The sequence below is a fragment of the Saccostrea echinata genome, unplaced genomic scaffold (assembly GCF_033153115.1).
Source record: "Saccostrea echinata isolate AGI-Se365-2 ecotype Australia unplaced genomic scaffold, CSIRO_AGI_Sech_v1 ptg000001l, whole genome shotgun sequence".
NCBI classification, from domain to species: domain Eukaryota; kingdom Metazoa; phylum Mollusca; class Bivalvia; order Ostreida; family Ostreidae; genus Saccostrea; species Saccostrea echinata.
The window spans coordinates 5,638,952-5,666,899 of NW_026889750.1; the positions used below are offsets into that span (position 1 = coordinate 5,638,952).

Consider the following 27,948-nt stretch of genomic DNA (forward strand, 5'->3'; position numbering starts at 1 on the left):
TGTAGTTAAAAATTTAGGCAATAAAAATTATTCCCGAATGACAATTAACATTGTTATTTTTCATACGCTTCTAAATTTTGACTTACTGGTTTGTTTCAAGTTAAATGTATCCAATCTAAGTAAAATGGTTCTGAAAGGATAAAATATATAATGTGTTTCTTTCAAAACAAGTCAAAATTTATAATTCATCGATTAAGTTTAATAGAACGTCTTTATAACGGCAGGAAAAAAAGTAAGATATAAAAAAACTCTAGTATCAAGATATAGCAAAACCACCATTGATTGATAAAAATACTTAATGTGAAATCCAGATTGACTTCGTATAGAAATCTTTATTATGTTCCGTGAAAAAAACCGTATAATTCTATCAAGTATTGATTTAAACAACGGCTGAGATGTAAATGAAGGCAATGAAATTAATAAAACGTCAAAAACATTCTTTGAACAAAAAATCAATCGCTGCCTGAGATGAACATTGTACAGACTTCAGTGCCCTTGCATAAAATCTCACTCAACTGTTGAGTCTACAATGCTTTGTAGTTCCGTTGCTTCCACTATGGGCCTTGTTGGTCTCCTTTTGAGCAATTTTGAAATGTACTTAATTAGAAATGGCAAGGATATGCAAAGTGGAGCATTGTAAAACATTGCTGTACACAATATATTCACTATTCTGTTAATCACTACTCCATGCATATTCAAAAAGTTAATAATATAATACGGTATACAGCACATAGCTGACGCAATTCCTCCAACGTTGACGCATCTGAGGTAAGGAACGTCACCATTAAGTGAATAGTAGGGGCACTTAATGTGTTTGTAAATAACCAATACATTTAATATCATTAGCAGTAGGGGTGCAATAACAGTAGTGCACAACACATAAATTGTCGAGGACAACACATAAGCGTTTGTAGGTGAGAAATCCAAAGAGCATACACCAATGCCTGAAAATAAATGATATATTTCTATTTAAATTTACAAATGTACTTTGAACATTGTATATTACAATCAATTAAAGTGAAAGTCTTCAATATCAGTTTTAAATGGAAATGTATGTCAATCTACATCACAGAAATTCAAAAATTAAATATAAGAGAAATTCAAAATCATTGATGGTGATATGAGTAGCGGTCATATGTACTAGTATTAATCTGACATTGATGGTTGATGACCGGATATGATTTTTTTCTAATTAGCTCTACCATTTTTGTTGTAAAAAAGAAACACACAACGAGCAATATAAAAATCATACCCAATCAAAAAGCATGGGAGATTTTTATTTATCATGAAATGTAAGATAATGAACAGTGATCATTCTTTAAAGTCTATTAATGAGCAGAACCAACAAGGACCTCTGAACACAGATTGGGATCAGGAGCCATGGAAAAGTTAGCATTCCTGGTAGACCGGTCACAACCTCCGTGTACTCTTCCATGAATAGGTAAACAGAAATAAAATATCAATTTGAATGAAAGATACCAGTCAACATTCGACTTAACAACAGTTTGTTTCATTTTATTGACCATAAAATTTTTGATTTTTGATATGTTGGCTTTACACTAGATTTTTCATATAGAATCAACGTAGGACTTTAAATGTAAAAAAGACGTCGATATATCTTAATGTGGAAATGAAGGCCAAAGCAACAGACTTCTTTTCTCATGTAGAATTCGAAGTTTTTGAATAAATTCTGCTTCATACGAATACAAAAACATGTCTGCTAATAATGGGACATAATAAGTGCCTATGGGAATTCCAACAGTTTGTGGGAAGAGCTGGTCTACAAAGATATCATAGATATTGCATTAACTGAGGAACTCAAGCATCTTTAGAATATGTACTATGGAATCAGCAAATACAATCTATCATTAAGTCATATGCTGACTGATGTTTTTCATACTAATAGTTAGGCCATTATTTACACACTGAATTGTCGACTTTTTTTGTTATTTACCGATCATGACAAGGAGCACACGGCGGGTGTGACCGGTCGTCAGGGGATGCTCACTCCTCCATGGCTCTGATGTTTTTGGAGATCCGTGTTTCCTCTTCTCCAGATTTGTATTGTTTTAATGGACTTTGAGCTTGAATACTGCTCGTTATCTCCATATTTCATTGTGCAAAGAACTAGAATTTTTTAAACAAAATAAGTTTGCACATGATCAACGACAAGGTATGCAACTGTGGATATAATATGTAGATACCTAAAAATGTACAGTACTCTTGAAGGTCTCCCTTCACTGCTGTTAATATTTTCGCGAGGCGTAAAGAAAGGGGCTTGGTGGAACATTTACTACAATCCGCTATGTATCTTTGTAAGTTATTTTTTAAGTTTATGAAGTTTAGGAATCAAATATAGGTACAGCTGTATGTTAATTCAAATTCAATTTGGTCGTTGGGAATTTTAAAACTATTCAAAACTGATATATGATTTTTTTTTAAAAATAATTTCCATTTTAGAAAGGGAACTAAAGTAAAAGTTGGATTACTACTTATACAATTAAATCCAATTTCTTTTAAAATTGCAATTGTAATAATAAACTTTACAAACAAAACCTATGTTGGTACCTGCTTTGTCAGATGGAACCAGTGCAAATTAATCGTGAAATCTATCTAATTCTTTTTTCACTTGTGAATTATTGAAGACAGAAGGATAGATGGTTTTCATATTGTCCCTCAACCGTTTAACACGAGAATTCAACACACATCTTATACTTTTAATCCATTCTGACAAAATGTCAAGGTCCTCTCTTTCAAATTCCATAGAATTCATAGTATTTGTGAAATTTTGTCGCCAGATAAAAGATCCAGGTTCCCTAAATTTTGAACCTTTTAAAATATGTGAGTTAAGGTTCTCGTTGTTAACTTATTCTCGGCATCAGGATTGACACCTTTAATAGGATTATAGTTGTAGGAAGAAGAAGATAATGAAGACGTTACATTTCGGGTGTTCGAATTCTAGGCACTGTAGAGTTTTCTTGTAATTAAAAAGTTGGAACCAATAGTCGATAAATATTTGTAGAGATAGTTATGTAGTGAGGACTTCCACTTGAAATATGGTTGAATACAATTTTGCCCAATTGTAACAATTTTTTTTTTGTGTTTTCTCATCTGTTATCTTACAAAGCATATCAAAATCATTACAGGTAAGTTGAATCAATAAATAATGAGATGATGACGAAAGTGCTTTTTTTTTTTTAAAGAAAAGGATCTATTACTTAAATTCAGGGATTTATATAAAATCAAATTCATTAAATTAGATTGTAAATATATATAGTGAACTTACTTTGGAAAGAAATATACGTGTCTCTGTACAGCTGAAAATCATTTCTATCCACCGTAGATTTCAATAACAATCCTGTCTCATGACCGACAGATTCATTGTTTTTCTCCATAATGACGTCATCAAAACGCATTACTGAAATATCGCGGAAGATAAAATCGGCTACTGCGGTTTTTTGTGCTCTGAGTAGAAGAATAATTTGTCCGTTTTCACAGTTACTTATTAATGAGCGACGAAATGTGCCAGGCCATTCTTGCAGGACAGTGGACATTGTCCTATCTGCAATTTCTTGCATTCTGTTGTAGTGCGTTCCGTTGTTCGGTTGACACAAAATGCTGCCAAGCGTTGTATTCTGAGGAGAGTCTGTAAAGCTCTCTGAATCATTCCTATCCAATGTTACAGAAATCAAAATCTTCATTACACCTGAAAATTTTGAAAAGAGCTTGTAAACTTAACGAAATCGCTCTACTTCAAATGTCTTTCATTTTATTGTGTTGTCTGTTTTTTATTTATAGCGCACTTGCTATAGATCCGATGTAATTAACATGCACAATGTCAAAACTTCAGCCATTGAATTTGCTATGGTTCACTAGCGTTAACTTTATTTAATTATTAAAAGTAACACAGTAATACTTCGAAATTCCATACCAATGAGGATGAATTTAGAAATACTATTTCAATATACCAGAAATCTTTCCTTTATTTATAAAAAAAATCTCATAAATGAAACGAAATATTTTTTCATATTTAAATACTTAAATTTACTGTAGTAGAAACTCTGATTTACAATAAAATACAAGCTTTGATTTACTATATTAAAAACTATGATAACTTCATTTTCAATATACTTTGGTACTTTGATTAACTTTAGAATCTATAACTTACTTTAGATATCAAAAGTTTACTATAAATATTTTCTTTGTAAGGGATAGTTTAATTACATGCCAAATTAAGTAATATCTATATATATCATTATAAGTAATAATGATATAAGAAAATTTATTAATATTTATGTACATGTAGCTAAATTCCTTGGCATTAAACAAACAGTAAGAACTGTTTCTTCGTTATCATCAGCATATTTTCTATTGATTTTAGCTCACCTCGACGAAGTCGAGATGAGCTTATGCTATACCCTCGGCGTCGGCGTTTGTGGCGGGTCCCGGTTAAAGTTTTAGGAGCAAGTCCATTTCCAAGTAACTATAAGCCCTACCTGGACCAAACTTGCACGGATAATGCAACTAGGGATGGACACTACCAGACTTCGCATGCTAGATCTGACCTATATTTTCAAGATGAGTGACCAGGGTAAGTTTTTGGAGAAGGTCCATTCCCAAGTAACTTTAAGCCCTACCAGGACCAAACATGAATGGATGATGCATCAATGGTTGAACATACTTGACTTGGTTCCGATGCTGGATCTGACCAAAGATTTCCAGATGACTCACCAGGTTAAGGTTTTTGGAGCAGGTCTATTCCAAAATAACTATAGGCCCTTCCTGGACCAAACTTACATGTACCTGAATAATGCATCTAGGGATGGGCACTAGCAGACTTGCTTCGGATGCTGGATCTGACCAACATTTTTCAGATGGGTAACCAAGTTAAAGTTTTTAGAGCAAGTCCATTTCCTAGTAACAATAAGCCCTTCCTTGACCAAACTTGCATGTATGATGCTTCTAGGGATGGACACTACCCAACCTACTTCGGATGCTGGATCTGACCCATATTTTCCAGATAACTGAATTTAAGCCATTCTTTTATCCAAATTAGCATAGATGATGTATCTAGGGGTGGACACTTCCAGACTTGCTTCGGATGTTGAATCTGGAAACATTTTCCAGATGAGTGACCAGGGTAATGTTTTTGGAGTAGCTCTTTAATTATATGGCTTGTTATGATTAAACTTGCATGGATAATGCATCTCAGGATGAACACTTCAAGACTTGCTTCGGATGCTGGAACTGACCGACATTTTTTTGATTAGTGAACATGTTTTTAGAGTAGGTCCATTTCCAAGTAACTTTCCAAGTTGTAAGTTCTACTTAAACGAAACTTGCATTGATATTGATCTTTGGATGCACACTAACTATGAAAAAAATATATGATGTGAGAGTTACCTTATTTATAAATAACATTCGTCGAGGTGAGCTTTGTAATCTTTGATTACGTATGTTTTATTAGGAGACAAAATTAAATCAAACAATGTGGTTAAACATATATCAGGTTGATCTTAAAGAAGCGCTGTAAAAACATTTGTTCAACAAAGAAAAAACTGTTTAGAGTATTTAAAATTACTCTTTAAATTACATAGAGAATGCTGTTACCTTTAAAATTTGAATATTCTCCCCAGCCGTAAAGGGGACCAGCACAAAGCAAGACGGACAACATCCAAAATCCCGCCACCAGAAGCTTGGTGTTGATTGGTGTAAATACTTGTAGATGTTTGTCCGGGTCAATCACAGCATACTTCCTGTAGATTAAAATATGAATTATTTTCTCCATAAAATGATAAATTACTTTATTATCAATTCTCAAAGACAAGGAGTTTGTGGTCTGTGTTCTTAAAAAAGATGATTATTATGCATACATTGTATATCTAATTTCATGTATGAATGCAAATAGGAAAAATGTAAGAATGGATATTTTTAAAAAAAAAATTAACGAAAGCATTCCATAAATCCATCATAATGTGTTCAGAAAAGAAACTCTTGCTCTTTTTGTTAATTGTCTAGACGAGTCAACAGCATTCTACATTACAGTCCCTAATATTGTTTGAGTAATACAGAGCACAAATAATTTCCATGCATGTACATCTAATTCAATAATGCTACTGCACCTTTCAAATGTCGCCAGAGTTGCCCCCAAAATAACGAAAGAGATCAGAGAATTGCTGAAGTAGGCAAATAACTGGCAGAAAACATCTCCTCCTATCCATGCACCTATTAAATATATATTAATTAGGATAAAATATGAATATAAAAATAGAAATTATTTTCATTTTGTTTCTATATTTATTTATAAGAGAATTCAGTAAATCTTATTTCAGTTTTCTTAGGTTTCCCACTCCCTAAAAGGTGTAGTCAAGTAACACTCACTAATCCCCACTCCCTAAAAGTTGTATCCAAGTACTCACTAATTAATGATATGCAGCAATGTACCAAAGTAACGGTTTATGAAGAGTGTGCAGACAAAAATGTATAAACAGAATCGTAAATAAAAAGGACTTCTAAATTCTTTTAACGTACGATTTTCATAAAAGGTGCAATACAAGTGGCACTTTGGCCACAGTTTCCCCTAAATCACTATTCTCTCCCTTACAAATGAATATGAAAATGTAGATGAATGAAATCTCGTATTGTTGTCTCCAAATTAAATAAAAACTTAACAAACTGTATATAGCCTTCTGATTCTTCCAGATGTTTGATTTCTATAGAACTTGTACTCCCAACTGTGCCCTCACCCAGTCTCTCACGCCATGCTTTGAACAAACTTGAATCTATATGATATGTAAATTCTTAAGTTCTTGAATTATCATTTGACCAGTTGTGCCCATGCTCTCTTGAAAAGATGTTTTTAAAGGTCATTCCTATATATCCCTTATGTTAAACTCATGTTGCGAACTCGTCTTTGCCCCAGCAACCAAGCGCTTACCGAACTGTTATGTTTGCTGCAGACCTGCAGCAAGTCTGCCGCAAGTTTGCAGCAAACAAAATTGTTAGCAGGAAGAACATTTTCTTGTTCGCAGATGATTGCCGCTAGCTGCGATCTTGCGGCAAACATTGCAGCAATTGCTGTAAGCTTGCAGCAAATTCGCAGGAACTCAACATGTTTGCAGGAACATTGCAAGAAACATACACACCAGTCTGTTGTTGCAGCAAGTTCGAAGCAAACATTTAACAAATTGAATGTTTGCAGGAAGTTCGCATGAACAGTAAACAAGTCAAATCAGCCAATGAAATGCAGATTGTACCGGGGTCAACACAGAATTCGCCATTTTGAAATGTTTGAATTGAAGTTATAGATGTTTCAGTATTTTGCTAGGAATATATACCTTTTTGAATGATTACAAAAGCATAATTCTGGATGTAGATGTACATTGGCATACACAACATATATTTAGTAAGATCTGATTTGTTTTATTTTGATATGAAACAATTATCTCTTAAAGCATGCTTAAGTGACTGATATACTTGCTAGGTCAAATCTTAATCTATTTATGAATTTTAATCTTTATTTTGATATCACATTTGTATGTTTCTTTAAATGTGTTAAAGGTTCCAAATCAATTATAATAAATGTTATATGCTTTCAAATAAATTGCTATTAACTGTAAAATTTTATTGTTAAGTAATGTGCAAAGGTTTTTAATTTTGTGTACATGTCCAAAAATTTTTTTTTAATTTTATTAAGAATAATATGTGAACATTGTCTAGGAACATAAAGAGAGACTATCGACACTTCAGAAACTAGCTTGCATCATTTCAGACACATGTGGTGGATTTTCTCTATAATTAACAGATTAAGGACAAAGGCTTTCTGCGAATTTGCTGCTTGTACGCAGGAACGTGCTAAAAACAATAATTATATTGCTTGCCACAAGTTAGCAGCAATGTTTGCCGCAGGCTTGCAGCAAGGTTTCCATATTTGGAAAATCCAGTGTTTGGTGCTAACTTGCAGCAAACCTCATTTGCATGGCAAAATGTTTGCTGCAAGCTTGCTGCATACTTGCCGCAAACTTGCTGCAATCACAAAGGCTTTGTATAGGCTGTCATGGTGTCTTTAGCTTCGTTGCAGTAAGCTTGCAGCAATGTCTGCAGCAAGTTCGCTGCAGACTTGCAGCAAATGTTTGCAGGAAGGCAATAGCTTTGGTAAGGGAGAATATAACAAATATACCGGTATTTCGACATTACAAAAAGATGCTCTACTACTTACGTGATGATTTATGGCCTCTAGTTTCATTAGAAGAGGCTTAGTATAATTTTAATTATATCATGCTATGTAAAACTTTCACCATCTATTATGGCCCTTTCCTAGCTCCAGGGACCATTATTTGAACAATTCTCTTCTTATACTACAAGCAAAAACTACGTACACCGCACATTAGTTTGACAAATTATGACCTTTTTATTCTTGGTCAAGATTTCTCCATAATAAATATTGAAAAGATAAATGTTTCATTGAGATTGTTAATCTCAGACGAAGAAAACCAAATATTTCTCAGAAATTCTTCTAAATACATTCACTGTGTATTGATCTCATTAACTGACCTAAACGAGTATTGGGAAAGATTTATATAGATAATTTAGTACAGAATTGCGCAGGGGAGTTATTTTTCGATTTTTGCTGTATGAATTATGCATGGATTTTAGATAATAAACTACATTGCGAGTGCAAAAGTTCCGTAATTGGAGGAATATTGCTTTAAATACTTGCGAAAAGTTGCTGGTTTGCTTCTAATTATTTCATCTTACTAAATTATGGCCCTAAATAAGTTACCATTTTCTCTATTTACGACAATTTTCTTGTTCAAACAGCATTAATAATTTTTTATGTATATAACTCATCACATCTGTTTGCATGTTTAAAACTTTGGCTAGCGTATCATTGAGTCGTATCATGGCTGACGTGTTTCATATCAATTATTAGGCCTTTGCTTTTATACAAAATTTGATTACAACATGTTCCGCAGACCTTCTCAATACATAGTGTTAACGGCGAATGTGTTTGTCTGTTTGTCCGCAAAACCTTTAACCTTGCCCATTACTTTTGATTGGATAAAGCTTTGACTTTCATATTTCACGTGTGTATTCCTTGTGACAAGACCTTTCTTTGGAAAGCAACATGTTTGACCTCTAGACCTTGACTTTCAAGTTTGACCCACTATTGCAAAAATAAATTATCAAACTTTAACCTTGACCATTACTTTTGAATAGTTGATGCTAGGGCTTTCATACCTCATAAATATTCATTGAGACAAGACCTTTCCATGGGTATAGATATTTTTGACCTTTCGACCAAAGAGTTTGACCAGCTTTTAAAAAACTTTAACCTTGGAAATAACTTTTGAACTGTTAGTACTTGGGCTTTCATATTTCGTAGGTGCATTCCTTGTGACACAACCTTTCTTTGGATACCAAGAACTTTGAACTTTAAACCTTGACCATGGAGTTTGACCTACTCTGAAAAACATTTTACTTAGGCCAACTTTTGAACAGTTGGTGCCAGGGCTTTTATATTTCCCATGTGTATTTCTTATGACAAGGCTTTCCTCTGAGTACCATTAATTTTGACCCTTTGGCCTTGACCTTGGAATTTCATCACCTAAAAAAACTTCAACCTTGGCCATAACTTTTGAATGGTTAGTGTTTGAGCTTTCATTATTCATAGGTATATTCACTGAGACAAGCCCCTTTTTGGGTCTCTTATTGATTTCTTAATATCTAATATACATGTATATTAGTATTGTATAATTTTCGTTTGCATTGTATATTGCTTATCATGTTACGATTTGTACTGTTTGTTAATATATAGATATTACACATTTATACTATGAAATTTTCAACTGATTGGATGGAATACAGTTTTGTGAAGGTAAGATTTTTAGACCTACACCTTACCAAATATTTGGCAAAATTTAAGTTATGCAGAAAATTTTTAAAGCTATATGTGCTTTTTTGTTGAGAACTTTACTGAAGAAATGTGCCATTATGATAATTTTGCATTTAACTTAAAGCTTTATGATGAATAAGACTCAAACTAAGCGTTTAAATTTAATAAAAAACCCACAAGATGTGTTTGTGAAACACTGATGCCCCCGTATGGCAACTTATAGCAAAGGTTAAACTTTCTCAAATGCAAATCAAATATGTTGGAACCCAAAGTAAGGTCTTGTCTCGAGGAATATACCTGTGAAATATGAAAGCCCCAGCAGCAACCATTGAATAGATATGGAAAAGGTTAAAGTTTTTCAAAAGTAAGTCAAACATCAAGGTCAAGGTCAAAAGGTCAATTTTAATGGTGCCAAAGGAAAGGCCTTCTCACAAGAAATACACATGTGAAAAATAAACCAAAATGTTTCCAATAATTTCCAGTTGTTTGAATAATTAGTTTTTCTATGAAGTCGTTTCAACAATAATAAAACATGATTTTAAAATTGGCCGTTGTTCAATTCGGATGGCCGAAATCGCTTTTTCTGTCATTTTTTTGCGTTTTATTTTCTAAATTTTTAACTAACTTTCCAATAAGCTATACTAAAGATATGAAAAAAAATGACTATAACCGCTTTATTTAAAACGCATTTAATTTTTACTACGTTTTGTTTTTTTTAAAAGAAAATAATCATTTTAACAAGAAAACTTAAATTCAAAGCTTATAACATTTTAACCCTGGACCGTGCGCACTATCTGCGACCTTTACAGACCGCGATTTTTACCAAAAAAAAAAGAGTTCAAATAACCAAAACCAAACTATTCTGACTTGGATTTTCATAATAAATATTTGGTATGCAATAAGTATATCTATAGGACCATTTACTTCGACAAGAACATTATTGTCCACGAAATATATGGACAACCTCCGTATATGAGAAATCGTTTTTGTACAAGACAACAGAAATATAATTTGGCTTCAATCAAGTCTTCTAAAAAAATTTCCAATGAATGGCAGAAACCTAAATTTTTTCTCTTCTTGCAATAGTAATTTTCAATTTTACATAATTTTTGTAAAAGACCCCCTCCCCCTCTCTCTTTTATATGTTGTTTAACGTCCCATTCGAGAATTTTCACTCATACAGAGACATCTACTGCTTTAGGTGAAGTTGCACAAATTTTGACCTTCGCATGGCGCATATGACCGTAGCAGTGAAGGATCTTTAACGACCAACGCCTACCGTGATACGGGAGCTCGGTTTTCAAGGTCTCATCCGAAAGAACCGTGACTTTTACATTTCATGCCAGGCGTTTCTTAGTATTGACTCGGCTTGAGAACGGGAATTGAACCAATGACTCTCTCTTTCTATATATATATATACGCCATGCGTAGGTCAAATTGAAAATATAACTAGGGTTCATTGATTTACTTTTCAATGATACCACGTAGAATTAAATCTTAGATTTATAACAAATAACTTTGGAAGATAAATCTTATATCTTCTTAACATGACCTTTACTTTTTTCGAAATCTGCACAACAGCCATTATTTACTTTAATCATGATTTCAACTTTTCTGCAAGAAGACTAACCTAGAAGATCTTTAAAGATATGAAGCCCATTTAAGGAGGTTGGATCCTGACATCAAAAGTAATGAGATGTTTTTATCAAGTATATTTTTAGAATTTATACACATAGCGTAATTAAAAATCAAAACAAAAAACTGGGATCAATGCGCTTCTTTTGGCGCTACAGAGCATTTAGTTTGACCTTTTTGCACTGTAAAAACGTCTTTACATAAATCAATTTTTTAAAGTTTTTCCCCCGATATTTTTTATTCAAATAACTTATGGGAACAAACACAGTGTTATGTCATCTTGAATAGACCCATTAAAATTTTTGACAACGAAAAATTTTTTTTTAATTACTCCGCACGTTCAATTATTTGACCTTTTTGCACTAAAAAAAATTCATTTTGCTAGCATTACAAATTTAACGAGCAAAAAGCTCATTTAAAAGTAATGACATTTTACTGAATTTAAGAAGAATTGTTAAAAGTATCTTGTATATTCAGAAAAGAAAGTTAAAAGTGGGGGTCTGTGGTGTTAATTTTTAGATATTACTAAAATAGTGCTAATTTTGAGCTTAAATTAGGGCTATTTTTTTCTTGATTTTCACAATATATTTGATTTATTTATCAAATATGATGATTGAATTCATGACAGTTTATTAAATATATAATTTAGGACCAGTATAAAACAGTTCACAGCACAAAATAATTCTGTGTGCAGACTGCTTGTAAAAATAGGAATCCAAACTTAACATACTTTAAGTACTTCGAAATAGAAAAATGATCATTTTCTTCTAAAAAACCTTCCGCCACAAAATATAGTTCCTCACTTAATGCTTTTGGTATGGAATTTCATCATGGAGTTTTAACTAAATAAAGTTTATTTGGCATTGTAGAATCCAAATTTATTTTAAGAATTAAAACATTACGCAGATTTTTTTAAATATAGGTTAAAATAAAAATCTGCTCAAAAGCTCAGGAGCGAACCTCGTTAATCAAACTTTCAATTTCACATACAAGAGTTCTTCTAGCTGCAGATCTGTAGCTTGCTGGTCTGAAAAAAATTGGGATGGACGACCAGAGATCTACAGTGCCACCCATAGAAAAAAATGTATATTTATTGCGCACAAAAAGTTGCGCTCGGTACAGGAGTTTAATTTATCCAAATTCTTACCTCAATTACAATAAGGCTAGATTCAAAAAAAAAAAAAAAAAAAAAAAAAAAAAAAAAAAAATCCTTACTCCTCTATCAAATCCTCTCGTAGTTGACATCTGCACGAAGGTCGTTGGACCGAATTATCTTGCAAACCAAAATCGAAGTATAAATAGGCGAAATTTTCGATGGCTTCAATTTCAGGGCCAGGAGAATTATAAGGAATGTTTTGTTGTGGAAACGGTAAAAGAACATGTTAGGAACACACGGTTATTAATATTTTGAGATGGCAGTTTTAAAAGCATGGAGAAATAAATCGAGAAACAGCGCACTTTTTTGTGAGCAATAAATATACATTTTTTTTCAATGGGTGGCACTGTAGCTCTCCGTTCTGTCAATATATTTTTTCGGAGATCTACAGTTCTGCAGCTAGAGTTCTTCATTTTTTTTAAAAGGAACAATTGTATTATGTAGAGATATTTACAAAATTGCAAAGCCAAATAATTCGAAAGTTTTTCTCGTCCAAGATGTTCTCGGTTTTAGAAAAATTTACAAATGTTAATAGACAGCACATGTCAGAAAAGAACATATATAGTCTATAAAAGGTCGATGACTCAACTGATCAAATAATTCAACTTTATCGTGGTTGTTATATGATGTGAATATTAAAGAAAAAAATTAAAGGAAGCAAATATTTTATTGGCAGTATAAAATAATGTGTTAATAATAAGAATCATGAATGCCTAGAATGTGGCTTGAAGAGGGAAGCAAAAGTTAACAATTTAAGACTTGTTGGCAGCAAATTAAAGAAAAGCTCGACTTAATTTGCGTGGGTTCATTTAACGAATGCCCTTCTGTGCATTCATGTCGATAAACAAATCGATATGTTAAAGTTGGTTTGCCTAATAAAAGAATGTAATTTCCCTTTAAATACCGAAAACTAATACACTTTTTTCCGAGGAAACAAAGATAGAGAGCTAAAATTCCCATGATTGTACAAATAAAATGGAATATATATGCATTAAAAAACCCTCAGTAAACATCAGCTTGCTGCAAACTCTGTACAAATTGCAACAATCTTATAAGTATTGAAATAATTCATCTTCATCTGTAAAGCTCACACCAAAAAGACCAATATTGGCCTCTTTTGTGTATTAAGACATTTTTCCCTATGATTGGATCTTGCTCCATAATATTAAAGTACGACTTCAAAGTATTATAAAAATTTTTAAACATGAAGCAAGGACCAACTATATACTTTAAAAAATGCACTTTAATAGCACTACCTGATTCTTTAAGTATCTTCTGATTGCTACAATTTATTCAAGTGCCATATCACAAAGAAGTTTTAAATCTGAAAAATATTTTGAGTTGCTGTGCTTTCTGTTAATGTGTTAGCCTAGAACTCACTGACAAGACTGATGGCAAGGTTTTCCAATCCCCACTGACACTGCTTATGCCTTCATTTTTTACCACAGAGTACTCTAGTATTTTTTCAATGTGGTAAGACTTTCTTTATACATGTATGCCCTTTATACTAAGTACTGAATTTTTATACAATAAAAACTATTTGCAGGTTGTATGCCTTATTTTAAAGACAAGCTATAAGTAGACTTTTCTTACTTATGTTGACTGATGTTTTCCATACTAATTTTTAGGCCATTATTTACACATTGAATTGTCTACGAATTTTTCCGTTTTCCCGACCATGACAAGGAGCACATGGCGGGTGTGACCGGTCTGCAGGGGATGCGTATTCCTCCATGACACCTGATCCCATCATTGATGTTTTTAGAGGTCTGTGTTTGGTCTGATTCCGATTTGTATTTTGTCTTTGGAGTTTGAGCTTTATTACTGTTTGTTATCTCCATATTTGATAAACAAGCTATAAAAAGACTTGCCTTATTGTATAGACAAGATTTTGTAGACTGTTGATGAAACTAAATGCCGTCAAAAAAGGTACCTAATCTCCATTTTTTTTTTCATAATTACATTTTTTATAGAAAATCTTGTTGACCACAATTTTTATGAAAATTTTTGTTTCATTATCCCTCTTTACTAATAAATGCCTTATAAGTATTATTGATTTTTTGTTTTCTTTAGGGGTTTCCAGTCCAACTACAAATAATAAAAGGACATCAGTGAGCGTGACATTATCTTTGATTAGAAATACAATTGACATTCCTATCATTGAGGGAAAACTCACTGACCATAATTGCTGTTATACATAAATGGTTCTTAACATTATTTCATGATTATCTCAATGCTTTACCAAGCTTGAAGAATCAGATCTTTTATTATTATATTCGAAAATTAAAAAAATTGATAAATGGTGTTCCCATAAATTACTGAGAATTTTTGTAAAACATTAATCTTAAAATATTGGATTAATAACATTTAATATAATTTAATGTCACTATTTTATTTAATGATGAAATATGGAGAGAGATAACGAACAGTAATCAAAAGTCCATTGAAACAATACAAATAGGGAACAGAACAAACACAGACCTCTAAATACATAGGTGGGATCAGGTGCCATGGAGGAGTAAGCATTCCCTGTTGACCGGTCACAAATGATAATAACCTCTACTTTCTTATGATGCATGCAGTTTGCATGGAAAACTCCCCTACCTATTTATGTTCTTCTTGTTTTCTGCTGTTGTTAAAAATTACTGCTCTTGAAAATAAAATATCCTATTTTAGATATTTATTTGTTGATGATTGTTAAGCCTAGTAATATTTCTGAAACACTGAACATTTTATTGTCCACTTTGTATTGCGTGTTACAAAATATTGACAAAGTAGAGAATTTCAGTTAAGGAAAAGAGTCGGTAGGCCTAGTAAACTAACATTTACAGATCAAAGAAGGCTTACTTAGAATAACATATTAAGTGTAGAAAAATGGGGTTACTTTCCTAACCCTACCAGCTCTTTCTCTATGCTAAATTCTTGTCCATATTTCAATATTTTTGTCAAGAGAAACAAAACTAAACATTGGAATACTCAGTGTTTCAGAAGTATCATTAGCTTTGCCATTCTTTGATAAAACACATCTACAAATAAACTTCCTGTTATCAAAAGTAATCATTTTGAACATAAGTAACCGAAAGGAAATATACAAAGTAAATGGTGTTTTATGCTTAAAAACTGCGCATAACATGAAAAAGTATCGAGTATTGTCCTTAGATAAAAATTGATTTCAAACTATAAATATTTTATTTTAAAAATATTTTTACCACAAAAAATTCTCAATAATTTCTGGAAACACCATGTTTCATAAAATCAGCTTTTTTCGTTCTTAAGCTGCAAATTTATTTATTTTACTCCTGTATTACAAACCGATAAAAAAAAAATTGAGCCGCATCTGAATTATTTTGGCAATTTGATCCAGACATTGATTGTAAATCACCCAATTTTCAACACAGTTCTTATTCCTTTGGTTTCAGTCTGACGCATGTTTAAACACTACTGAAAGAAACGTTTCTTGAAAACAAGATAAAATAAAAGCAGATAAAGTTTATTGTTGGCGTATCAAATGTAAACCTCGTAATGATGGGCTTGATAAACCAGCAGCTGTCAAGAATATTAGTGAGATGTTTATTGAAATAAATGCATTAGGCAAATGTTATTTTCATTTCATTCTCATATAATGAAAAATAGATAAATCGTCAAAGAAGAAACCAAACGTCTCTGATGAGTCTTAAGCTCTACTGGTTTATACTTGCACTAATTGAGGAGAAGATAGTGATTGGGCTTACAATTTTATTTTTTAGTTTTAATATTGTTTCCCTGTAAAGTGACAAACACATTCCCTCTTGATAATTTCTACAGTTCAGTTTTGCATTCAACGTTTAAAATGTTCAAAATATTGATTGTGGATATGTAAACAGACGTGAAAAAATTTAATTTCATATATATGTATCTCAAAAACTGTCTACAAAATGTTCTTCAAACTTCAAAGAAATATTGCTAGCATCAAGTCAAACTGATATCAAAAAACGGGAAAGAAAAAATTGGTATCGACTGTACAAAATTGTTTTCAAAAACTGCCCGGGAAACAAAAATTGGTAAATTTTGAAAGCTTGCATACTATTTAAAAGGAATTGCTTACTCTGTCTTCAAATCCCATAACGCACTGCAAGGATCAGCTCATATTGACATTGCTATTGCGAGCAATAGCAAAGTTTCTGGTTTACTTAGGTTAATATGCCATATTTTTATTATTTGCATCTATTTCAATCTGCTGATATTATTTTTATTTGGAAATCTATTTTCCCAAACATCTATCAATTTCGCTGTCTTATTTGAAATTTTGAAAGTTTGGCTGATGCAATATTAAGAATTGTAGAAAATATGGAGATCAATTATTTATGCAAGCTATATGTGAACCTAGTGTACTTTCTTCTTTTCACTCAAATATATATAAATATTTAAGAGATGAATTTAATTTTTGAGAATTCATGAGGACATGAACTACGACGCTTCACACCGGCATATTTCATGAAGCTCGTTAGCGCTTCATGATAAATATGCAGGCGTGAAGCGTTGTAGTTCATGTACCTCATGAATTCTCAAAAATTAAATTCATATCTTATATTTACATTATTTTTCTGATGACTTGCCACATATTTTTGATCATTTTTGAAAAACAAAGTTTGCACTATTTTTGACTTTAATCACATGACAATGGAAATATTCTTACTCATCCCGATAGTTCATGAGAACATGAATTTTTTCTAATGTGCAAAGAATCTTAAGGAAAAATATTTGGAAATGTAAATATACTTACCTCGATAAGCGGACATTCCGAGGACGACATTGTTCATGGCGAAAGTGAGAATTGACGTCAGTATGACGAAATTCATAATCTGAAAAATAGCTTTAGTCCTTTTTCTCCTCCTCGTCATTTCTGGCAAAGGAGTCCTTCAAGGTAATTTAAAAAGATCTTCATGGAAGAAAATGTCGTGCCTCATAACTGGTATCTGAAACAAATGAGTTATAAATAACAAGATATTTGTTACACACAATTTTTGCTACACGCAATTCGTTATTTATCACAGGTAGACAGACACTTTTAGGTTATTGATGATTTGACGTCAAAAGAACTTTTTTTAATACACTTGTATATTAAACAAACACTTTAATATTCGTTGATTGATAAATCGTTCATCTCTTTGAGAGTTCTATTAAGATTCTTGCTTTCCTAATCAAATAATTCGAAATGGCATCTTAAAGAAAGCAATTCCCTGATGAAAGGTTTCTGTTTCCACCAATCAAACACGCATGGTGTCATAATACTGAATCAGATATTGGTCACGGGAAAGTCATTAGTGAAGGAAGCTCTAAACCTAATGAAAATGTTCTTTATTGAAAAATTAAGATGGACAAACAAGCCGAGAAAAATGCCTATATATGCATCGACAAATAAAAAAATAAAAATTGAATCTCAATTATAACACAACATTCGTTGGTATTTCAGTTAACAATGATGTATGTGTGTTTGTAACGATCTCACAAGTGTTAAAATCATTCGTCTATGAAATAGCATGTACACACCAAAGAGGAAAAAATGATTATTTTTTATGCTATAACATTTTTTTTTGTTTGTTTTTTTGTTTCACGTCCCTGTCGAGAATCTTTCACTCATATGGAGATGCCAACACTTGCCGGTGGAGAGCTGCAAATTCTGACCTATACTCGGCACTCAGGGCCATTGAGCAGTGAGGGATTTTTTTCGTGCCAGCACCTACTGCGACACGGGACCTCGGTTTATCCGGTTTCCTGCGAAGAACAGGTCTCCACGTCCCACAGTGGGATTCGAACCCGCGACCTAAGGATCAACTCCTTACTCCGCGATTCTAGAGCGAACGCTCTAACCACTGAGCCACGCGGACGACTGCTATAACATGAAATATGGAGATAAAAAACACTATTCATGTTGAAAGTCCATTGAAACGATACAAATCGGGTGCAGAGCAAACACGGACCTACAAAAATATCAAGGTGGGATCAGGTGCCATGGAGGAGTGAGCATCCCCTGCTGATCTGTTACACTCGCCGTGTACCCCTTGTCATGATCGGGGAAAAGGGAAAAATCCATGGACAATTCAGTGTGTAAATAATGGCCTAACAACTAACATTTGACTTCATGATATCATTGTATCGACCATAAAACTTGCGAAATGATGATTTCAAACGAGACTATTGAAGTCAATAACACAATTGTTCTATATATTTGGGTCTTCGCTCAATGTTATTTGAAAGTATTGTGAAATCATTTTAATTAATTCGTGGGAGTCAATGTTCGGGAGCAAGGAAAATTTTACTTGTTCGTGCTGACGTTATTTAGTGGGTTACTCGTTTATACCGTAGATTTCATGAATCAATATGTTTACAAAATAAAAGTTCGTCGGATGTAGATTCATGGGTAAGGGTAACCAATAAATTCCACGAACTCTGGTATCCACTAACAATGATGATTCCACAGTATATCTTCAAAGTATGTTTAAAAAATATGTATTTTTGCTTCACAAAACATGGGGCAAGGACTCACTCTACCTTAAAATACACTTTTACGACACAAAATTCGAATCTTTCCAAGAAATTTTAAGTCCGAACCGTTGTTCAAGAGTCATATCACAAACAAGATTTAAATGCCGCTTCTTGTCATGAGTAAAATGGTGTAGTGATAAGCATGTCAGTGTCTGAGAAAGAAAAATGATATTCAGGATTTTTATCGCTTGGGTTCAAATCACAGGAAGTTCTTAATTTTTTTTTATAACATAAAATAGTTTTTGGCGAGAGAATTTTTCCGCAGAAATTTATTTTTACTTCATTTTATACCTTTTATTAATTAAAACTTTGCACTCTTGCTCTAAATGCTAAAAGATCACAGATTGAATTTAATTTTGAAACATTTGAAGCTATAGGCATCTAGCACACCTATTTCGCCCATCTTGTTTGAGAAATTATATCATTTTGAGTTTATCTAGTTATTTTTTCAATATAGGGTATCCGCCATATTTCCCCAAGAAAAATCTTTAAAGACAATAATGCAGAAAGTATTAGTGAGCAGAAATCATTGTTGTTGACTGACATGGGGAAAATACATGTGAATAATGTATTCAGTTACTTTTGTGGTCTAAGTAAAGATAGTAGGTCGAAAACTGTCCATTCTATGAGAAAAAAGAACTATTGGACGGACGTAGGATAATGAACTTTGAACGCAAAGTTGACGTTTTTTCAAATATTTTTCAACTTTTAGCCAAGGCTAGCTATTCAAGGATGCAGAAAAACAGAGGAAACGTAGAAAGATTTCCATAATTAAATCAACAATATTGAGATGATTTAAAAGAAGCTTTTTAAAATTAGAGAAATTGAATGGACAGTGAATGTATTCTTGAACTGAGAGAATGCTACACAGTGCCCAACGTAGATGTTTTCATGCTTAATTAAGGACATCGCGATGTTGGGTGTAAAAGAAATCAATAAAATTATTAGCTTTTTAGCTCACCTGAGCTGAAAGCTCAAGTGAGCTTTTTGATCACCTGTTGTCCGTCGTCCGTCCGTCCATCCGTCTGTCCGTCCGTCGGTCTGTAAACTTTTCACATTTCCATCTTCTTCTCAAAAACCACTGGGCCAGTTTTAACCAAAGAAGGTACAAACATCCTTGGGCGATTAATATTCGCAAGTTAAAGTAGGTCGCAAAACTCGCGAATATCTATCGCACGCGAATTAATGTTGGTTTACAGTATGTGGAAGCATTCTGGGGTAGTGTAAATTTTAAATTGTTCAAACCATGGCCCCCGGGTAGGATGGGGCCACAATAGGGAATCCAAGTTTTACATTGAAATATACAGGAATTTTTTTGGTAAATCTTCTTCTCAAGAACGACTGGGACAGAAAAACTGAAACTTATGCACAAGTTTCCTTGGGTAGTGTAGATTCTAAATTGTTCAAATCAACCCCCTGGTGTAGTGTGGGGGCACAATGAGTATTACAAAGGGGAAATCTGGTGAAGAACAGCAGGGCCAAAGTTACTCTGGAGAGCGTTGTGGCCCAGGGGCCTCTTGTTCTGAAGTCAGAAACAAATCGGGCAAAGAATTTTGACCAAACACCCTTGCATTCCTATAATAGAAGAAACGATGTGCTCTTGCAGAAATTGAGCAAAATTATTCAGAGTTCTAGTGAGAAAGAAGGAGCGATTGATTCTTGTTAGGAAGACATTAAAAAGGAGAAGTGATATCCCCAAGCGGGTTGTTGGTGTAAGTTACGTTCCAATAGAATTCGGAGATATTTCCTTCCAAGTTAAGTTTTGACATTCATTGTGATTTGGAATAAACATTTCATCTTTATTGGAACAATTACAAAGTCTCAGGTTTCGTTTCCGTGATTTGGAATATATATTTCATTACATTGTAATACATGTTGGATTCATTACTTTAAATATTTATTTGTGTCTTTGTTGTGTTTTCTTAATCCAATAACTTACTTGTAGCCGTCCAATAAGTTATTAAATACTGTCCATTTTTTAAAATTATGGACAGATTATTTTTAAACTTATTTGACGGTTACAGGTAACTTATTGGACTGTCTTGGGCCTTTCAAGAAATAGAACGTATTAAAAGAACAAAACATGATGTCATATTAATGTTTTAATGTATTAGTAGAGTAACAGTCAGAGTTACAATTTGTATCATTCCAGTGTATATCTTACATCTCATAAGGGCAGATCAATCTTTCTGCATAGAACAGCCTTACAATTAGAACTCTCTAGTCTTCGAGTGTTCAAGACTTTCTTAAATTAGGAATAAATTCATGTTATGGTTTTTGTGTCGTATGCTTGAGAGATTTTTTCAGCGTGTAGTTCAGTGGGACTCTACTACCTGGCAAACATATTTTGTTCCCCTTAATGAAGGTCTAAAATCATAAAAGTATTCTCATTATTTGGGTTTCTTTTTATAGAATGAGCGTGATATAAAATTAATGAGGCCCCACAGCTTTTTTCACGACTGATAAAGATTCTCAATATTGAAAAATTCCATGTGCTAGTAGTCTTGTACTAGGTCTCACCACAAACAAAGAAACAGAAATTCTTCAGTAGAACCCACGCATATTTTAACGTATTAATAAACAATCAATATATTTAGTAAGATTATATAGAAAACTTAATTTATGAGGTTGGTCACTATTCGTCATTTTCACCATTTTCTTTGAGAAATAATAACAGTATTTATTTTTTTTAACTGATCATTTTCGTCATATTTTTCTTACTTTGTTTAATTTCTGGATGGGAAGAGTGTTCATTTTTTCGAATTTCATTTTGATTTATTTGTGCGAAAGGCACATTATGTAACTCAATTTTACTGATATTTCATTAATTCTTAAGTATACACTAAAATTTCGGGTGATAATGGTACTATGCGTATCAAATTAATAAAATATGGTGATATATTTTATTATATAACCTAATATATCTTGGTGGTTTGTGGAGTACATTCAATCTAACACCCCCCCCCCCCCATTTGGAGATTAATAATTACAACATATCTATATCAGTGAAAATTTGCGGTATGTACAATTTGCTTATATGCTCTGTATGAAAAAATAAAAACATCTCATGTGTGTTTATCATACACTTTATTGCGGTAAGTGGCTATACTAGAAGCTAAACTAGAAAAATGAAAAACATTTTAACATGAATTTCTTTTTGTCTGAAACTTGGTCATGGGTACCTCTGAGAACGGATAAATAAAAATTGTATTCGTTTAAAGTGACAAAATCTTTGTAAACATCATTGTATTCAGTTGATAATTCAAACATAAATTAAGTTCTTTCATTAGATATTATAGAACAAGAAGCTACGGCATGTTGAAAACTGTTTGTAAAGGGTTTCGAGCAGATAATGCATTGATATGCATCCTTCTTCGGTACAAGAGTCCACAAATTTGCAATGTACCTAACTACTTGAATTTCTTTTGTTGAAAGTGAATATGTCCAAAGTGAAGCCGAATGTACAGTTGTATGAAGAAACTTGAAGTCAGCAAAATCTGGATCGGAGTGAATTATATCTCTCCATGAAAAATTGAAAGAATTAATGGCCTGTTTTACAACGTTCTTCCAAATATTTTTGGGTGGAAAACAGGTATTGCCTGTGCATATGTCTGAAGGAATCCTTCTAGAGAATATATCTGGATAATAAAGACATGATCTATAACAAAACCGAATTTTGATGTTTAGTTGTGGTTGAGAGACTCAAACATTCGTATTGTAAAAACTTGTTTCGGAAGGAGATTACTACCCATGCAGCAAAGCTTTCCAAAGAATTATGTTTTTTTTTGTCAATTTCGGCTTGTATTGGTTGTAATCCTAACATCCTTTCACAAATAGCTGATCTGAAATTTTCTATGTCTTTTACAATAAAATGTTGAAACCTATTCAAAATGTTCCAGTCTTTTGTTTTCAAATTGTTCCATAACTCACAACCGAATAACACTGAAGGTGATACAACTTTCTTATAAATATTAAGTAAAGTTTTGGGGTAGGCTTTTTGAACATATTTGCTTTTTTTTTTAAATATATTTGCTTTTATTCCTAAGTAGGATTTCCTTCCTTTTTCGCAGGAATGGGTAGTGTTCGCTAAAGATTGAAGGTTTAATATCTGTTGTACCCCAACATGAACGTAATTTGTCGAAATTGGTATGACCTTGTCACCAACATGCCATGCATAGTTACTAAATACTTTTTTTTTTTTGATTTTTCAGCACTAAAAGTAAAACGCCATTTATTTGAGTACTTATAGGCAACAGTCATATTTTTCATTCTTTGTTTAGCCTCTGGATGGGAAGTGTTTATTTTTCGAATTTCATTTTGCTTTATGTATGCGAAAAGCACATCATGTAACTCAATTTTACTGATATTTTATTTAAGCTTAAGTATACATTGAAATTTCGGGTGATAATGGTACTATGCGTATCAAATTATTGAAAAATGGTGATATATTTTATTATAAAACCTAATAATTCTTAATGGTTTTTGGAGTACATTACCTTAACCGCATTTAATTAACAAGAAAGAGAGAAAGAGAAAGAGCATAAAATAATTTCCAAACGATGTTATTAATATCATTTGAAATGAAAATTTCATGAAATCCTTACCTTATTAGTCAGTTCCTTCATCCTGAAAATGAATTGATTTTTCACTTCATATAGTGGGAAAACACCTTCATGTTATCGCAAATGAACGCAAAGCGAGAAATAATTTAATCCAATGACCATGACTCTCACGCCTGGCTCCGTTGAATGGATTTAGTGATGATGTGGAGGAATGGTATGATATAATTTATCGATTATATTGGACTTTCCCTCCGTCCGTCGCAGGAAGTTGAATTAGGTTTCCCCAGAATGTAATATACATCGGGTTTACAAGTAGAAGGATGAAACGTCGAAAAACTACTCCAGGGATTTGACCAATCGTCTTCTCGTTTATACCGCTATTTAGTTCGCTCAAATTGTATTTATATTGGAAGACAATTTTTTCTCTGGTACATTCATTTCAAGTTGATTTATTACATACTTATTTTTAGAATTTGTACCAAAAGTTCAAATACTATATATATCTAAATGTTCTTTTTTCCTGGCGGTTAACTTCATATGCTAACTTCATGCATAGGGCAGGATCATTATGAAATGATGTATTTAAATACATATTCAAAAGTGCTGAAAAAAGATGAAAATATTTCATAAACTGAAGAAACAGTTCACAAAGAAGGAGTGAAATAAGGCAATCGCATTGTTCACACCGAAATCCCAGCTTAGAATTGAAAAAAAGAAAGATTTAATTCTAAGAAGCTTAGGATGAAAAATATGGGCTGTAAGATATTCTTTACATATATGTTACCCCAGCTGATAAAGAAGTGAACACTAATTATGCAAGAGGAAATACATCTCGTTGTTAGGCCTATAGCTATCTCCTATACGTCTTCACAAGTTTCCAATTATAGAGGATTAGGTTTCACAGAGCTTTAGTAAAGGAGATTGAGATGCTCACCATTGCTATCTCCTGCGGTCTCCAAGTTTAATCTTTATTTTTCGATGAATATTTTTATGTGCATGCAATAATTTTAAAGTCGAGTTCGGCAGAAGAAAAACGTGCCTAGAACTCTTCAGTATAAATTATGTCTAGCTCTATAAAGTGTCACGTGGATTCTAGCCTTGGGTTCCCTTCATATGACGACATTTCCACAGACATACAAAAAGTCAAATACTTTTACTATTATATACTGAGGTCTTTAAGAACACAGCATTGTTACGAATGCAATTCATCATGAACCTTGATAACTTCTACATGTTCTAAAAAGCCACTTTTTATCCTACACAATGTGCAATGCATTGTACAAAATTCTTGACACTTTGTTAAAAATCTATTACTGTTTAAAACACCTGTTTTGTCAGCATAGATTGACTCGACTTGCCCTCATAGTTGCAAGAATATCTGCAAATGTTCATTGAAAGCAAAATCAAACAATTTATTTTTGGTAAAGATATAGCGTGTCAATGTGTTTTCAATCGGCCTTTCACGTTCATTTCTCTGCAATTATATTACATGTAACAGTGCTACCGCTGTATCAGACAAGAGTTAATGTACATCGGTTGACTATGGCGTGTAAAACATTGTATTCTTATGCAAATCTTGTTGTATATTTAATAAAACTTGACTTCTTTTCAAAATCTTATTTACTCAAATTTATAAAATTGTTAATCGTACTCGCAAACTTGTGATTTTTAGGCGAAATCTTGTGATTTTATATGCAAAAAGGTCATATTCATATGCATATCCAAAAATTTCTAATTTATATGCAAACTCTTGCATTGCGATTCATTTTCAATAATCTTGTGAAGTACCTGGTATATGCGATAATCTTGTAATTTATATTCGATAGTCTTGTGATTTATATGCAAAAAAGTGGATATTTATATTCGAAAACCTATTACTAATGTTCATCATGTTATGATTTATATGCGCAATCTTCTTATTTATATTTTATTAAAAAATGTAATTCATATTTGAATCTCGTTATTTATATGCAAAACTTCACATTTCGATGATGAAATATGGAGTTAACGAACAGTATTCAAGCTCAAAGTCCATTTAAACAAAACAAATCGAGAGCAGAGCAAACACGGACCTCGAGAAAACATCAGAGTTGGGGTCAGGTGCCATGGAGGAGTTAGCATCCCCTGCCGACCAGTCATACCCGCCGTTTGATCCTTGTCATGATCGGGAAAAACGGAAAAATCCGTAGACAATTCAGTGTGTGAATAATTGCCTAACAATTAGTATGAAAAACTTCAGTCAGCATTTGACTTAATTAAGGTTGTATTTGCTGACATGGTCATTGTATCGACCATAAGACTTGCAAAATGATGACTTCAAACGATACTGTTGATATCCTTGTTTCATCAACTTGTTGTTAGTAGCTTGCCTCTTTCTAAAAATTGTTCATACGTAGAGCATGCTCTTGCATATCGCATCAACTGGTAGACATAAACCCCATATGCAGGTGATAAGGGTATATTGTTACATAAGTAAGGGAAATTGACAATTGAAAAGTTGAAGTCACAATTATTATAAAACTTGGTTGTTAGGTTACCATTAACGTATAATCTTGTAATTTATTTGCAATAATATTGAGCTTAACATTTGTTTGCGAAATCTAGCTATTTATATGCGTTATAAATCGTAAGATTATCAAAATCATAAATTCTTGCATATATATATATATCTATACTTATAAATTAACAAATTTTGCAAATAAACTCCGAAACGGGTGCACCAGAATTCTTACTTACTCCTCTAACAATACACTAGATACAAGCTGATGTCCGTAAACTATATTTAGATTTCACTCGCATAGTAAGTATCGTACATTAAATTAAAAGTCTACTTTCAGTTTCTATAAACAGCCATGAAATAGCTAAACCGTGAGTACGGTGGCGTTTCCGGTTGGCGGATCTAAGTTACAGACAATTTTTAATGAAACTGACAACAAGCAATCGTTTATTTATTACATAAAACGTCATCACTGAATTATTCAATCAAAGCTCGATTTAAATGATATAAAAGAAAAAAAGTCGAGATGACCGATTAAAAAGGGAAATGTGCAAAATATTTTCGTCATTCACCGATCTTTATATTGACGGAAGCTTCTGAACATCATATAGCATCGAGCCCGATGTTAAGAAAAAACGAGGCGATTATAGCTACATGACCATAAAAAAACTTTTGAGTAAATGGTCATAATTGAAATAATGGTAAATCACTGATAACACTATAAGTTGTGAATATAATTATATATCGAAAGACTATTACATATACATGTATGTAGTAGGTTTTCCTAATAAATTTATCGATGAAATTTGTATATATTCCTTACTGAGAGCATCGTGGCAACGAACCCGAAGTACAATTTGTACTTCGTAATAAACTTGCTTACATGAAAAGAGAAAATTAATGAATAAGGTATTGTTCAAATACAGTTAAAGATGTAAAATTTTGCGCTTTAATCAAATCAATTAATCAATGCACAGTTAATTTCTGAATACAATCTCTAATAGCTGCAATAATGTAGCCCTCTCCTTTTTGAGGGGGGGGGGGGGGCGCAGAGAGAAACAAGCCAGAACATATCAGATCAAAAAAAAAAAAAAAAAAAAAAAAAAAAAAAAAAAAAAAACAAAAAAACAAAAAAAAAAAAAAAAAAAAAAAAAAAATCGGAGAGAGCTACATTATTGCAGCTTAGTCTTTTGTATCAAATACTCAGCCTATTCATAGAGCGTTAAAAGCTAATTTTTACACAGGTACTTGGTTCTTGGTTTATAAATATGTATGTACCTTATTGATAGGTAAAAATGTAAAGTACATTTTTACATATCAATAAGGTACAAACATATTTATAAACCAAGACCCAAGTATCTGAGAATTTTTACCCCCTCCCAATCAATTTATTAGTAAAATGTGCATATACGTTGCTTTTATCCTTGACGGAAATAAAATAAGAGCATTTGAAGTACAATATCCATAACATAATATAACAGGTTTCACAATAAACGTCAATTAATGAAATTGCTATTTTTCAAGTTTAAACAAAAAAAACAACAAAAAAAAACAACACAAAAACAAAAACAAACAAACAAACACAAAAAAACGGGGGTTGGGGGGTTGGATAGGTAAATCTACTTCATGTGGGATTTTGAACAAAGTATTTGTTCCTGCTATAAGCCTGTAGGCTGTC

General features: G+C 32.6%; 1 protein-coding gene across 1 annotated transcript; it reads right to left on the minus strand.

Moving 5' to 3' along the window:
- Window positions 1-193: 193 nt before the first annotated feature.
- Window positions 194-23,972, minus strand: LOC133182498 (uncharacterized). Its single transcript, XM_061317374.1, has 6 exons — window positions 23,816-23,972; window positions 17,449-17,641; window positions 6,123-6,225; window positions 5,611-5,756; window positions 3,287-3,706; window positions 194-944 (listed from the first exon to the last, which is right to left on the minus strand). Exons 2-6 carry the CDS (start codon window positions 17,564-17,566, stop codon window positions 508-510), a joined length of 1,224 nt encoding a protein of 407 aa, XP_061173358.1. The 5' UTR covers window positions 17,567-17,641; window positions 23,816-23,972; the 3' UTR covers window positions 194-507.
- Between the last annotated feature and the right edge of the window lie 3,976 nt (window positions 23,973-27,948).